Source organism: Tilletiaria anomala (genome assembly GCF_000711695.1).
Source record: "Tilletiaria anomala UBC 951 chromosome Unknown K437scaffold_32, whole genome shotgun sequence".
In the NCBI taxonomy this organism is placed as follows: Eukaryota; Fungi; Basidiomycota; class Exobasidiomycetes; order Georgefischeriales; family Tilletiariaceae; genus Tilletiaria; species Tilletiaria anomala.
In genome coordinates this window covers 140424-153802 of record NW_013546990.1, presented here as the reverse complement: position 1 = coordinate 153802, position 13379 = coordinate 140424, and the positions used below count along the sequence as shown (strand labels likewise).

Genomic DNA, 13379 nt, shown 5'->3' with positions numbered 1-13379 from the left:
CCTAACCCTAACCCTAACCCTAACCCTAACCCTAACCCTAACCCTAACCCTAACCCTAACCCTAACCCTAACCCTAACCCTAACCCTAACCCTAAAACATGCTAATGGGTGTATCTGAGATGTGACGTGATCCATGGCGTTCTCAACCCTCGTGTCGCGCCCTGTAGCGCCCCACCGGCCTTCTCATTTTATATTTGACAATGATTCTGATTACAGGCGACAGCCAGCGTGCTAAATTTGAATTTTTCCTGTCTTTCCTTTCTTTCCTTCCTCCTCTTTGACCATGCATTTCCCCACCATTTTACCTGCCAATGATGCGTGTCGCCTTTCATGCTCAGGCTTCGCGGAGCGTTGACGGCGGTTGACGCTTCCCTTGGTCTCCTTACTTTGCTCGCCTAGTTGGTGTAGTACAGGTCAATGAAGCTGCATTTGCCCCTCGAGCCCGATGCGGTAGAGTTGAAAGACTAGGACGAGGACGGGGGCGAGGGCCAGGGCGGGTTGGTGTTAATGTGGGCGTTGTACGCTTGGATGCTGCTCGGCGGATGCATCCGTCATTTGCGTCAGCCCAAGGTTTTTCAAGCGCCCAAGAAAAGAGGAAAAAGGGAGCAGACAGCATGGACTCACCCAGCCATAGCGAGCGCGCCGCCACCGAGTATTGCAACTCCCAGGCCGAAAGACTTTTTGTTCTCGGCCTTAGTCTCGTCGTTTGCCTGTTGCAACAAGTCGATATTCGGCTGGTCAACCTTGGCCTTGCGGGCGCGCTCGGCTTCTTCGTCAGCCTCTTTCTTGGCGGCCTTAGCTTCGGTGTTCGTCTACACGGATGGCGGCGGTGGCGGCGGGATCCTGCGCGCCGGAAGGCGTTGGATTCTTCTGCGCGGATGGCGGGGGAGCGCACGAGCCCTGGTCTCGCTTCACGAGGGCGGGCGTACTGCTGTGGCTCGCCGCTCCCCCCAAGTTGCCAAAGGGCACACTGCCACCATTGCCGGACCCCTGGGCGCGGCGGCTCATGCGCTCGGGCACGGGCGCGGCCAACGACGTGGCCGACGCAGCGATGAGCGCGATGCCAATGGTGGCGATGAGGGAGAGCTCCATTGTGATCGTTGCTCTCGTCAGGAGAGGGATGGACGACTCGACCAGCGAATGTACCGTGAAGAGAAATGCGTTAGGCGAGCGATGTGGGTGATGATCAACCTGAGGAAAGTAGGGAAAGGGGAAGGAAGAAATAGAAGAAGGGAGCTATTTAAGTGTATGCCATGGAACACATTCCCCCTAGGAGCGGGTGTGGCTATCACTAATTGTTTTACACCGCTGCAAGTGGTCGCAATCTGCATCGCGTAAGAGGTACCCCGTCGCTGCTACTGGAATCAGGTCTAACGACGACAGCCGGCTGAAGGATATGCACGGTGAGCAGCCTTTCATCAGGCCGTTCATGCGATCACAATGACGAGTTGAATCTACTGGGTCAAGACGGCATCAGCGTCGACTACCTCGTCTGCAAAATATGCCGACATGTATCTTCGTCGTGTCAGCTCCGGCTCGAATGCTGCGATTATTCACCAGGAGCAGCCAAGAATCTTGCAGTCGTGGCTTGATGACAGCAGCCGCCTTCTATTTAAATTATGAAAGCACCCCGGTCGACAATGGGGAGTAGTGCTCATGGACGACTCGTGCAAAAGGAGCAAAGGTGCCGGCATCAACCTGGGCACCGGTAGAAATTTTGTCGGATGCGGGGGACATGGGATTCAGAATTGAAAAAGGAAGGATTGCTCATGCCCTCGTACGTGGGTTCATGGTCTGCGAATGGGCTTTCGGATATCTGCAGTTGTTCTACCTGAGTGATGCATTTAAGAACGACCTCCCTCGGTTCTGCGAACTTGTCGATGTTATCCGCGAGGAGGTTCGTGATCGAAGCTTTGAGCCTGCCGAATGATGCGGATGAAAAAGAGTGAGGCGCCCGAGCAGCGAGCTTGGGTCCCCGCTCAACTTACTGAGATGGACCGCTTAGCAAAACACCCTTTGAGATGCTGGCGGATACTCTGCGCACATGTTTCAGGGGGCTGCGAATACACCAATGCTGATGAATCTCGTCACTTGAGATGGCCAACTCTTGCTATCCTGCCAGAAAAGATGATCCACCTTGCAACAAAGACCCCGAGCCACTTTCGGTCCCTTTAGGGTGCTTCAAATTATGAAGCCAATGGCTCACATATTGGGTTGGGGGGGGGGATTATTGCGGTCTGAGTGGGTTAAAGACATGCGATTCGGCTAGAGACTGGATACAAACATTGTTTCAATACGAATGCAACAGATGATTGAATGGAAGACGAATTTAAAGCAAACTTTCGATGACGAATACGAAACCGCAGTCAGCGACGTTAAGAGAAAGACAACAATGACTTTGGCATTAAGAGCTCCCCATCAGGCCTCTTCGCTGTTGCGCCTACTCAGCGCCCTGCTGCTGACCCTGCTGGCAGCAAAGCTCTGCTGTCGAGACGCGATACCGGGGCGCACACGGGATTCCTGATCAGAGCGTGCACAAGAGCTCCTGCGAGAGTTGGTCGGCAGCTTGGTGCCAGCGTGGCCCTTTTCATTACTTTGCTTCTCGGGCGCGCGCCCCAAGGCAAGATTCTGCGCAAATGGAGAGCGCTTGCGCAGCGCAGGGCCTTTCCAGTAGATGACGTAGACTGCCACGACCAGGCTGCGGGTAGCGGAGCGGATATGTCAGCGACAAAACGACGAAGGGAAGTGTGAGGTGCAGCTTTTGGAAACTTACAGCAGGGAAATGAGGCAAAGGATGGTAGATGCATATTGAAGAGGTCTTTCACCGGTATCTGTAAGGAGATTGATGGAAATGTCAGCTGCGGCTGGATCATTTAGCTATGCGTCACACCTACTTTCAAAGAATGGCGTGGCGGGAATGGTGAGCACGCCAGCGAGGAAGTCACGAGACCAACCGTTGCCTCCCGTGGCGGAACTACTGTAAGGACCGTACGCGCAGAGCATGAAATCAATGGTGCTGTCAACGTGAAATCAATTCTTAAAGTCAGCACTGCGAGTTATCGACGTGTAGAGAGGGCACAGACACGTACGCCATATAAATCGAATAATTGGCTATATGTGGGATGGACAGAGGTGATGGTCATGAGCATGATTTGAAGCTCTGATCGCGCGGTCGGCGCAATAGAAACGACTCACCAATCCCGATGATAGCAGCAGCGATCATAGACCCGATCCAGTGAACAGGAGGACCACCACAAGTGCTGCAAGGGAGAATTGGTGGATGGCGATTGCTTCGATCAGCAACTATCTAAACGGGCAAGAGGAAAAGGCGTTGTAAGGGAACAACCACTCACCCAGCGAAAATGGCGAGGCCGATTGGAAGGCAGGGCGCAGTGAAGAGCAACCACCAGAGGCGGCTCTCATACTGAGCACGTTCATCATCCGGTTTGGCTTTACGCTCTGCAATGTTTCTCTTAATGGCAGGGATGAACGAAAGGTATGCGAGGAGGTACCCGATGCCAATTGGAATGAAAGCAAGGCCAATTTCGACTGGACCAAAGTTCCATTGTTTGTAGACTAAGGCGAAGGACCTATAATCAAAGATTGATTAGCCCGATCAGGAATCACTTCGTTTCAGGCGGCTTTAGCTTTATTTACTTACTGAATGAACAAAAATATGAGGGCATCACTAAAGCCCGAGAGCAGACTCAACGTCAAAACAATGGGTTCTCGGACGAACATGATGAATGGTCGCTTATGTCGAGCAAATCGAATGGTCAGCCCAAACTCCCAACTCATATGCACTTTCCCGCTGAGAAAACTCACGGCAAAAGTGCGCAAAATCTCTTTTGGATCAAGCCTTTCCCTCAGAGGAACGAGCTCGTTCGGACCATAAATTTCTTCGCCATTTTTTCTGCGTCTCTTGGCGATGCGGTCCATAATGATGGTGGTACGCGTCTCTGGGACAAAGAAAAAGTGCAGAGCCTGGACGAAGACGCCGAAAATCAGTTGGATCCAGATAGCTAGACGGTGGATGAAGGTGACCAAGGCGTCAGCTTGCAAGCTTCCTACACTTTCAGCAATAAAGGAGTGCTCACTCCATCGCCAGTGAAGATTGGCCTGGACGAAGCCTCCGACGATGGGGCCGAGGACCGATCCACCAACACTGCTGAAGACGACATAAGCGACGGCGTACTGCTGCACGTCGGGCTCCCACATGTCAGCAATCATGCCGAGGGTGACTGATCCTCCGGCAGACGAAAGGCCGCCAAGCGCACGGCCAACCATGACCGAGGTAAAGTTGGGAGCGAGCGCGACGGGAAGCTGCCAGATGTTCACGAGGAGCAGGGACAGCTGGAGGATGGGCCAGCGCTGATGAAAAGAGATGACCGTTCAAATGTCTCAGGTCAGTACGTGGCGTGGATCTGTGCATTCGGACATACTCACTCCGAGTTCTTCACTCCAGGGAGCCCACAGCTCACATCCAAAGGCGTATAGGACAAGGAAAATCATGGCACCACAGCGTGCAGCTTGCAAGCTGACGTTAAACTCCGCAGAGATCCCATCCAAGCCGTTACTAAACGAGGAGATTTCATAAAAGCAAATGTATCAGTGAATCGAGTCGTGGATACAACAACAGCAATTGGACCACGCACCTGAAAAGCGACGTATTAAAATTCATGCTGACTTGCACCAAGAATATCACCGTAAGGATGGTCCACTTTTTCCAAGTGGGATAGCTGAATCCAAGCTCGTGGTAGCAGTCCTCCTCAGTGATGAAGAGTTTACCTTGTTCAATGGCGGCCTCCTTGCTCGGCGGCAGGTCCATATTTCCGCCGTCGTGCTGCGTCGCAGAGGAGTCGGAGTAAGTGCGGGAGGGCGATGCAGCCCTTGCATTGTCGCAGAATGAGGCAGGGACAGCCTTGCTATCAAATATGTCGACACCCCCGGTTTTTGTCACGGGACTCGGCGAAGGGTCGAAGGCTTGCTGCGGTACAGCTTGCTCGGCATCGGTTGCGGCCGAAGGCATCTCGCCGCCTTTTTTTCTCTTGTGCTCGCTTACCATCTTGTGGAGGTGTGTCTAGCTTTGCTCAGCTTTTGCCGGAAGGTTATTGGAAAGAAGAGAAATGGTTAAGGGAGGGGAGGAGGGGAGGAGGGGAGGAGGGAAGGAGGGAAGGAGGGAAGGAGGGAAGGAGGGAAGGAGGAGAGGGGAAAACACCAAGAGCGCCACTTTTAGGTGCAGCTGCTGCCGTCTTTTATACAGGGCTGCCCGAACGCAAAAGATGGAGGTGAAAAGTAAGGCAAGGACTTTTCGTACGTGCTCTTTAAGGCAGTACCAAAGTGACACAGAGAAGGTGTGCCAGGATGCAATGGTTGAGGTGGAGAAGAGAGGAGTAGATGATGCGATGGAGGTCGCCTACCTGATGGGGAGTCACCCGAAAAGCTCCAACCAGCTTGCGGTAGATGAGCTGATTCAACTCCGCCTACCTGACCCTCAACGAGCCATGGTACAGAGAGACAGCGGATTGAGTACCCATGTTAATTGAGAAACGGCTCCAATATCATCCCATCCTTTGGTCAGCTTGCACACTAGTGTAGAGGATAAGCCGGCCGAAGAAGTGTTATCACAGGAACAGCACCAAGTTCTCGGGTAGGATGGGAAGCCCATGCAGTGCCCTCGTCATACGAAGTACATAGACAGATGTCCAAACAGCTCCCCTGTTCCGATACTGGATAATGTCTTCATTGGCTCCCGTTGCAACGGTCGTCATTTGCCACACACTAGAGAGAGGCCGTTGGCAGCGTGGCAACCGTCCGGGTGCGGCGTGCGAAAAAAAAAACCCCCAAATCAGAGAAAAAAACCTGCAGTACCGCAGAGCAACGTCGTCATGCCGCCCCGTGGAGCATCGCTGAACAGGGGGGCGCAATCATTGTCTATTAAGCAATATGTATTGCGAAGTATGTCACTGTGGCTCACTTTCGAGCAAAGGTCGGGGCCTCCGGAAAACATTGTGTCAGGAGCAGGAGGTGCGACTTTCTGGACAGACACGACAGTAAATTCGTTGGGGACCAGATACACAGACGGAATGCGATGAAATGCCCGTGACTACTACTTATGCGAGGCGAGAAGGGTATAGCACACACAAGATGCGCTATGCGTGTCAAACAAGGAGTTTGATTGATGGAAGCTGAGCCCGAACTCTGTTTAATGCATTTGCTGGGCCCGACCGCTTCGGCGGGCGCTCCCGGTGACGACCAACGGGCGGTCGGTAACAATGCACTCCTTCTCATGGCGGCCTCCCGACGCCGCTTGATTTGCCGTCAGCGTGGAATCCGAGGCAGCATCACGGCTATGCTGAAGAAGGATCGCGTCGATAGCGTTGCGGCTGCGTCTGCATTACGCGATGGGTCGGCCACGATGACCAGGTTGGAAAGGACAGCAGGCGCACCGTGCGATAGGTCTGTCGTGGGACACCATTCATCATCATCTCACTCGTAGCCAACCCAAAATAACTTGTACTCGAACTTGCCGCAATGGATACGTGATTCGAAGATCGTTTCCGCTGACGAATGACATTGACGATGCGCGCCTTCTGGGGGTGACGAGGGCGGAGCGACGAGTCGATCGAGGATGACGCTGATCCTGTATGGTTCGAATAGTGTTGATCTCGACGGTATCGTGCATCCCCAGGTGTGGCAACTGAAGTCGAAAAGCAGAGTTCCCGATGCGCTTGAAGATCGCGAACGATCCTGCGAATGGTTGCGACAGTGCCCTCGATAGCCGTGTTTTGGAAAGACGATTTTGTTGCAAGAGAAGGAGTTGGCCTAGTGCAGGCATAGGAGCTTTGGATCGGAGGTTTTCGGCGTAGTACGCATGTGTTCCTTTGCATGCTTCAGTGCCTCTTGAGCAAGTCGTTGGGCTTCGCACATGTTCGACAAGAATTCCGCTGCAGCAGGAACAGAGGGCGTGGTAGGGGCCGTGTCGCTGCAAGGAATGCGACCGTCCACCATGCCAAAAGTTACTTTCCGCATGAGGCAGAAAAGGCACTGTTAGTAGCAAACTGTGCCATTGGGAGTCAACTAGCCCGGTCGTTCAGGAGATACTCCACGTAACATCTCAAGTATGCGTTCAACGTCTCAATGACTCTTTCGATTTGCCCGTCGATAGCAACAGGATACGAGGATGAAAGCTTTGATGTGACCTTCAGTATGTTGTATGGTGTCGTGGAAGAAGTGAGGGTCGAAGGTGGGCTCCCGATCTGAAATGATAGACTTGGGGAAGCCGCGATCGGCGAAGATATGTCACACGAAGTGCCTGGTTAGCTTGTAAGAGTGCTCCGCGCTGTAGGACTTGAAGAATTTGGAAGCCTTACTGAAAAATCCCATGATAATGAGGATGACGTTCGATCCATCGCTTGAACAGATTGCTGTGATATGTTCGCCTGACAATTCCTCCCATCATGGCGATGGTGTCCTGAGTGGATCCAGAAGGCCATATGCACGATGTCGTGGAATCTTCGACCTTTGGCAACGATCACACGTCGAGAGATAGTTTTGGACGACGCTCCAAAGGATTGACCACCAGTGGTTCCGAGTGGACCGAGAAGTGGTACGATGCCCTCCCTAGTGACCAGCGAGCGGAAGGTTATTTGCCAGGTGCAGAAGTTTTGGACACGCAGCTGAAAGAATGTAGATAATATACCCGAATTAGAGCAGACCTCCTTCGAGCCTTAATAGTTCAGAGAGCGTAGAAGACGAGGTGATACTGAAGAAAGTGTCGGATGGCAGAGCTGATCTGATAGGTTCGATGGGATCAAAATTCTAGAGGGGCTTTTAGCATTCTCCGGACAGTAGCCTCGCGCCACGGAGACCTCCACTACTTCGCTCACAGGTTCGAGCAACACCGCTGGTGGTGTTTGCGATGCTTGCCCTCCTTCTACGAGATCGAAGCGGTGAAACATTGCATCGGATTGGGTGCTGTCCTTGCGAGGCCGGTAAAGGATGGCGAGTTGAAACGGCATGACCTGCTCGCGCAAGCAATGCTCATAGCAAGGGAGCACCTTCGGGGACTTAAGCATTGCTAGGTACCGATGGTCGATATAGACGTCATGCATCTCAACCGAATCGACATACCTCCGCCAAATGAGGGTGCAGTCGACAATCGGTAAAAGCTCGGTGTCGGGCGTTGAGTAGCTGGCTCTGCTGCTTTGAAACTTCAAGCGTAGAAGGCGAGACGATGCCCGCGTCGAACCTCATGCAGCTGGCTGAGGACACCGACCAAGGCTACGCCTGAAACATTGGACTGGGGCCGAAGGCGGGGACTAGGGACCAAAATGCAGGAGCACAGGGGCAAACATGGAGGTTTTCTTGAGAGTCAAACGCTGCTCGGCACATGGGTGTTCCGTCAAAGATGGCATTCTTTCGGGGCTTATTGCCAGCGGAGCGATGAGCTTGAAGTAGCCGTCGATGAACCTTCGGGAGAAGTTGGCAAAGCCAAGCCTGCATAGCTCAAAAGGGTTCGGAAAACGCCAAGATTTGATGGCGCAACCCGTGTAGCGGAACATCTCGATGCTATCGGGTGTTACTGCGTAGCCAAGGTACTCGGTCTGCATGCTGTTGAACTCGCACTTTTCCGCTGCGCTGAAGAGGTATTTCTTGATCAAGCGGCGAAGGACATCGCAGACGCGAGCGTCGTTTTGCGACGGAGTGCTTGAAAAAAAGATTTCGTCCACAACGACCAATACTGTCACGTCGAGCAGATCCTTGAACATCTCTCGTTCATGACGGCCTGGAACGTTGCGGGAGCATTGTTCAAGCCAAAAGGCATGACCAACGTTTCGAACAATTCATGGGCATCCTGAACGCAGTTTTGTACTCGGCTCCCTTGCGGATGTAAACGATATTGTAGAGACCGCTGAGGTCAAGCTTTGTGACGCGCCTTGCACATGCGAGGTGGTAAGCGTATTGTCTATGGTCGGAAGGGATACCTTATTCTTGACTGTTACAGAATTCAACGCCTTGAAATCGACGCAAAGCCGCAAGGTGCCCGACTTCTTTCGCACGAACAAGATTGGAGCACCAAAGGGGCTCTTTCTTGGACGTATGAAACCCTTGCGCACCTTTTCTTCCAGCAAGGCTGCAAGCTCAGTAAGCTCATGACTAGAGAGAGGGTAGGGCATCCGAAAGTTGGCTTTGCACCTTTAAAAAGGTCGATCGCTTGATCGCTCGATGTGGTGGCAAGCGGTTGGCACCGGATTTTGAAAAGGCAGAGAGAAGGTTAGGCTAATCACGGGGAATCGTCTGCTTGAGATACTGCTAGCACACGGCTGAGCCTGTGACTTGTGCCGAGTCCCGAGCAACAGAACTGTCACTCGTGTCCTCCATTGGGGGAGCTAGGAATCCGGAAGCAAACTGGGGCGCCACAGGAGGACTCCTTGAGTGTTGAAACGGGATCCGAACGAAATTGTAGAAAGGGTTCTGACCGAGAAGCTCTTCTTCGAGCCCGGAACAAGAACTCTGGGAAATTCTGGAGTCACTGCATGCTGCAGACCCCGACTGGGGAATTCAACAAAGTGAAGTGCGTATTGCTGAGGTCTTCACTAAATTCAAGCGTGAGCTTCCTAAAGTCGAGAGCAGTATTTTGTTCGCGGTGAAACTCAAGGCCGGGTACGATCAGGTACCTATACCTATCCAAATGAGTGAAGAAAAATCTTCGAGGGAATGCAGGTGGCCGACATCAATCTCCGTTTGGACTTTGTGAGTCACGCACCAGATGAAACGTTTCTCCCATTAATGTCAGTAAGTTTACGCAAGCCCTGTAGCTGCTGCAGATGCAACCCATAATGTATTGCAAAACGGTTGTCAATGAAGCAGTCCATGGCTCCTGAGTTTACCAGAGCTCGAAAGGGAACCTTTGATCCGGAAGTGGTAGCAAGTTGGACGAGGACGAAGTAGAGACGACCAGTGGTTTCGATAGACTGCACCGTGCTAAGCAGGAGGGGGTCGAAATGACCTTGCTTAGCGGGACACATGTCAGCACGGCGATCTGCTGCCTCGTAGCGGGGGAAGGTATTGTTGTCGAAGCGGCTTTTCTTCTCTTCCACGGCTAGTGGTGCTAGCAATTCCCGTCCAACGCGGCCATGCCGATAGCGTCCAAAGCCATGTCATCCAGCGAGGTCGATTCCCACCCCCTCCTGCTTAGCTCGGTGCGGTTTATCGAAACCACTGGTCGTCTCTTCTTCGTCCTCGTCCAACTTGCTACCACTTCCGGATCAACGGTTTCCTGTCGAGCCCTTGTAGACTCAGGAGCCAGGCCGCGGCACACTACATATACCGCCTGGGGTTGGCGGGGCGCAGCTGGCCCTGTAGCCTAAGCGACGGTGTGATGAATATGTAGTATGGGGCATCTGTGACTGGGCGATGCCGGCCAAACACTGTACGCTCCAAAGCGAGCCTGATGGTGAATACTTCGGCTTTGAAGGTTCGGTGGGCCAAGCAGCGAGCTTACCCTACATGACACGCAGGGAGTAAGTGAGAAGTTCCTCCCGGCTTTGGCAGTTTCGGTGTGCAGTCACGCGGAAGCGAAATTCCGCGGGAATATCGGAAGCGCATCCGAAGGTGGGCTGCGAGAGAGGGCGAACAGGGGTGAGAGAGCGCGATATGGTTGGACGCCACCACACCCCTACCCCCACGTAGCGATTGCGGCGCGATACTAACCCGGCGGCCAGGAAGCAAGCGAGTGTGACATAGATTCGGCACTGGCTCCCAGGATCTCACCCTGTCAGCCAGCGGGACTGTGCAACCCATCGCATCGTTATCATATCTCCGTGGCGGCGGGTGTCGCTGCGCCTAGACATTGTCTCAAACGACTCATGGCCGCGTGAAGGATGGCTAATGAACACACAGACGAACAGCAGGTACACAGCATGTGCGCCCACTCTTTGTTACATGCATGCATTCGCTTGCTCGCCTGCTCTGCTTGCCACCCAAGGCCGATTCGAAAAGAACCCATCGACTGCCATGTATGCAGTCAATACATAGGTCCTCCAGCACCGGACAGGATCTTCTTTACTGATAATGATTGACAATCACAGCGTGTTGTCTCATCTCGGAGCGATCGCAAAGAATATACACTGAAGATAACAGCTCATTATCGCCGCGAAGAGCATGCCCTTTATAAAAGCCAGAGCGGCCTCAACGCCAGACGGCCTCCGCCGGAGACATCTTTCTTAGTAAACAGACTGGCCACGTCAACATCTTCTTAGCCAAGCCCCAGCCTCGCCCGGCCGGCATTGCACAAGATCTCCTGCGCTCCCACCCCTCCCGTCGCCCAAGATGACATCACCGGAAGAACACCAGGCCACAGAATCGAGCACCGGCTCGTTGGACGCCAAGGTTGCCCTCGGCAAAACGCCCAGCTCGCTGAGCCAGCCGCAATACGTGACACTCGAAAAGTATACCGACGCCCACGCGGCGGACCACGCGCTGGACCATGACGTCGCTGCGATCGCGCACGAGCTCCAAGCTGAGGCACTGCAGCCAACGCCCACCGAGCTCCGCAGCGTGCTCCGCAAGATCGACCTGTTGATGATGCCGATGATGTGCTGCGTCTACACGTTGACATTCTTGGACAAGGTGCGTGTGCGCGCTCAGCCCGGGTTTCAGCACACGCTGATATTCCCTTCATCTGCAGACAACCACCAACTACGCTCATCTCCTCGGTTTCCAAAATGACCTCCAATTCAGCGGCGCCGATTACAGTTGGCTAGGCTCGATTTGTAGGTGACGCAAACCAACGAGCCGAATGCTCCCCATACCTCCATCGATACTCACAAGGAACTACCTCTTTCTGTGACAGTCTACTTTGGCTATCTCTTCGCCACGCCCGTGCACGGGATCCTCTTCCAGAAACTCCCGCTCGGACGCTACCTCGCAGCCTGCATCATTCTGTGGGGCACGGTGCTCGCGCTGCACGCCGCGGCATTTAATTATGCTGGCCTCGTTGTCTGTCGCCTGTTCCTCGGTATCTTTGAGGCCGCAGTCACCCCGGGATTTATTATGATCACTGGCCGTTTCTACCGCCGCAACGAACAGGTCTCGCGCACAGCTATCTGGTTCTCCTGCAACGGCTGGGCCCAGATCCTCGGCGGCCTTGTTGCATACGGCGTGCTCATGCAGCCAAGCGGGTCGCTGCCCGTCTGGCGAGAAATGTTCATCATCCTCGGCGGTGTCACCATCCTCCTCGGCATCGTCGTCCTCGCCTTCTTCCCCTCCTCTCCAGAGACCTTCAAACTGCTCTCTCACCGCGAGAAGCTCATCGCTGTCGAGCGCATCCGCGAAAACCAGACGGGCCTGCACAACAAGAAGTTCAAGTGGTACCAGCTGCGTGAGGCCTTCCTCGATCCTCGCCTCTACCTTCTCTTCTTCTGCATCCTGACCCTCGATGTTGCCAACGGTGAGTTTTCACCGTCCATTAACCAGCGAACGGGCTCACTCATACAAAAGCACTCGTCTCCGCAGGTGGCACTAGCAACTTTGGCAGCGCTATCATCTCCTCCCTCGGCTATAACAAAAAGATCACCGCGCTGCTCGGCATGGCGACCGGTCTGTCGGAAGTGGTCGCTGTCATCATCATGGTGCTGATCGCACGCTGGACCAAGACCCGTTCCATCCCGGGCATCGCCTGCCTGCTCGTCGCGATCTTAGGTGCTTCCATGATGGTCGGCCTCCCCGCATCCCAAGCCAATGCTAAGGTGGCAGGGTACGCAATGGTCATGTTCTTCGCCATGCCGACGCTGCTCCTCTACGCTACGCTCAGCAGCTCCGTTGGAGGTGAGACGAAAAAGGTCACCTTCAACGCCGTCTTCAGCCTTGGCTACGCCGCTGGCAACATCATCGGTGAGTCCCTGTCCGACGCGTTAATCCGTCCGCTAATGTGCTAAATATCGATATTTTCATTTATTATTATTATCATCGTTGGCAGGCCCACAAACATATCGTGCCAGCGAAGCACCCAACTACCCCAGCGCAAAGGCCGCTATGCTGGCCTGCTTGTGCGTCGGTGGAGTCTTCTACGTGGCCCTATTTATTTACGTGAGTCTTACCGAAGCGGACCCCTTCCGCAGGGTCTCCACTGACGCGCCCGCACTTGACCTCTGCACCCAGCATTCCATCGAGAACAAGCGCCGCGATAGGCTCTACCCAATCGAAAGCGCCAAAGAACAGAACGCTACGCAAGAGCTCTCCGATCTGACGGACTGGGAACGCAAGTCGTTCCGGTACCCGTTGTGAAGGCCGCACGCGAAATAGGCACTTTGCCTGGATCACTACTATTGTATCCTAGACCATTGAGATATGTTGTACAGTTACCTTTTCAAAGG

At 53.8% G+C, this 13379-nt stretch overlaps 6 protein-coding genes across 6 annotated transcripts; 2 read left to right on the top strand and 4 right to left on the bottom strand.

Moving 5' to 3' along the window:
* Positions 1 to 325: 325 nt before the first annotated feature.
* Positions 326 to 1092, bottom strand: K437DRAFT_273800 (uncharacterized protein; the record flags this gene model as incomplete). The annotated part of the gene is made up of 3 exons (XM_013388295.1): positions 326 to 531; positions 625 to 812; positions 916 to 1092. 3 exons carry the CDS (start codon positions 1090 to 1092, stop codon positions 465 to 467), a joined length of 432 nt encoding a protein of 143 aa, XP_013243749.1. The 3' UTR covers positions 326 to 464.
* Positions 1093 to 2418: 1326 nt separating this feature from the next.
* K437DRAFT_223303 (MFS general substrate transporter) lies at positions 2419 to 4828 on the bottom strand (the record flags this gene model as incomplete). Its single annotated transcript, XM_013388294.1, has 11 exons — positions 2419 to 2698; positions 2774 to 2831; positions 2895 to 3016; positions 3090 to 3111; positions 3196 to 3260; positions 3354 to 3590; positions 3662 to 3753; positions 3826 to 4022; positions 4098 to 4371; positions 4447 to 4576; positions 4656 to 4828. 11 exons carry the CDS (start codon positions 4826 to 4828, stop codon positions 2419 to 2421), a joined length of 1650 nt encoding a protein of 549 aa, XP_013243748.1.
* Positions 4829 to 6076: 1248 nt separating this feature from the next.
* K437DRAFT_256036 (uncharacterized protein) lies at positions 6077 to 6594 on the top strand. The gene is made up of 2 exons (XM_013388293.1): positions 6077 to 6461; positions 6531 to 6594. The coding sequence occupies exons 1-2, from the start codon at positions 6182 to 6184 to the stop codon at positions 6572 to 6574; spliced, it is 324 nt and encodes a 107-aa protein (XP_013243747.1). The 5' UTR covers positions 6077 to 6181; the 3' UTR covers positions 6575 to 6594.
* A 389-nt stretch (positions 6595 to 6983) lies between these two features.
* K437DRAFT_103604 (uncharacterized protein) lies at positions 6984 to 7562 on the bottom strand. Its single transcript, XM_013388292.1, has 2 exons — positions 7374 to 7562; positions 6984 to 7315 (listed from the first exon to the last, which is right to left on the bottom strand). The coding sequence occupies exons 1-2, from the start codon at positions 7384 to 7386 to the stop codon at positions 7077 to 7079; spliced, it is 252 nt and encodes an 83-aa protein (XP_013243746.1). The 5' UTR covers positions 7387 to 7562; the 3' UTR covers positions 6984 to 7076.
* On the bottom strand, positions 7563 to 8498 carry K437DRAFT_284820 (uncharacterized protein). The gene is made up of 2 exons (XM_013388291.1): positions 7890 to 8498; positions 7563 to 7795 (listed from the first exon to the last, which is right to left on the bottom strand). The coding sequence occupies exons 1-2, from the start codon at positions 8112 to 8114 to the stop codon at positions 7739 to 7741; spliced, it is 282 nt and encodes a 93-aa protein (XP_013243745.1). The 5' UTR covers positions 8115 to 8498; the 3' UTR covers positions 7563 to 7738.
* A 2497-nt stretch (positions 8499 to 10995) lies between these two features.
* K437DRAFT_273797 (MFS general substrate transporter) lies at positions 10996 to 13373 on the top strand. Its single transcript, XM_013388290.1, has 6 exons — positions 10996 to 11634; positions 11693 to 11777; positions 11858 to 12454; positions 12520 to 12897; positions 12983 to 13092; positions 13165 to 13373. Exons 1-6 carry the CDS (start codon positions 11335 to 11337, stop codon positions 13288 to 13290), a joined length of 1596 nt encoding a protein of 531 aa, XP_013243744.1. The 5' UTR covers positions 10996 to 11334; the 3' UTR covers positions 13291 to 13373.
* The last annotated feature ends 6 nt before the right edge of the window (positions 13374 to 13379 follow it).

Excerpts from the sequence above, each read along its gene's own strand:
- K437DRAFT_256036 (XM_013388293.1), top strand. The coding sequence starts at position 6,182 with ATGGAAGCTGAGCCCGAACTCTGTTTAATGCATTTGCTGGGCCCGACC. Across the intron at positions 6,462-6,530 it reads AGGCGCACCGTGCGATAGGT|CGCAATGGATACGTGATTCG; the intron begins CTGTCGTGGGAC and ends ACTCGAACTTGC.
- K437DRAFT_284820 (XM_013388291.1), bottom strand. The coding sequence starts at position 8,114 with ATGCATGACGTCTATATCGACCATCGGTACCTAGCAATGCTTAAGTCC. Across the intron at positions 7,796-7,889 it reads CAGCGGTGTTGCTCGAACCT|ATCAGCTCTGCCATCCGACA; the intron begins GTGAGCGAAGTA and ends CGAACCTATCAG.
- K437DRAFT_273797 (XM_013388290.1), top strand. The coding sequence starts at position 11,335 with ATGACATCACCGGAAGAACACCAGGCCACAGAATCGAGCACCGGCTCG. Across the intron at positions 11,778-11,857 it reads CAGTTGGCTAGGCTCGATTT|TCTACTTTGGCTATCTCTTC; the intron begins GTAGGTGACGCA and ends TTTCTGTGACAG. Across the intron at positions 12,898-12,982 it reads CGCCGCTGGCAACATCATCG|GCCCACAAACATATCGTGCC; the intron begins GTGAGTCCCTGT and ends CATCGTTGGCAG.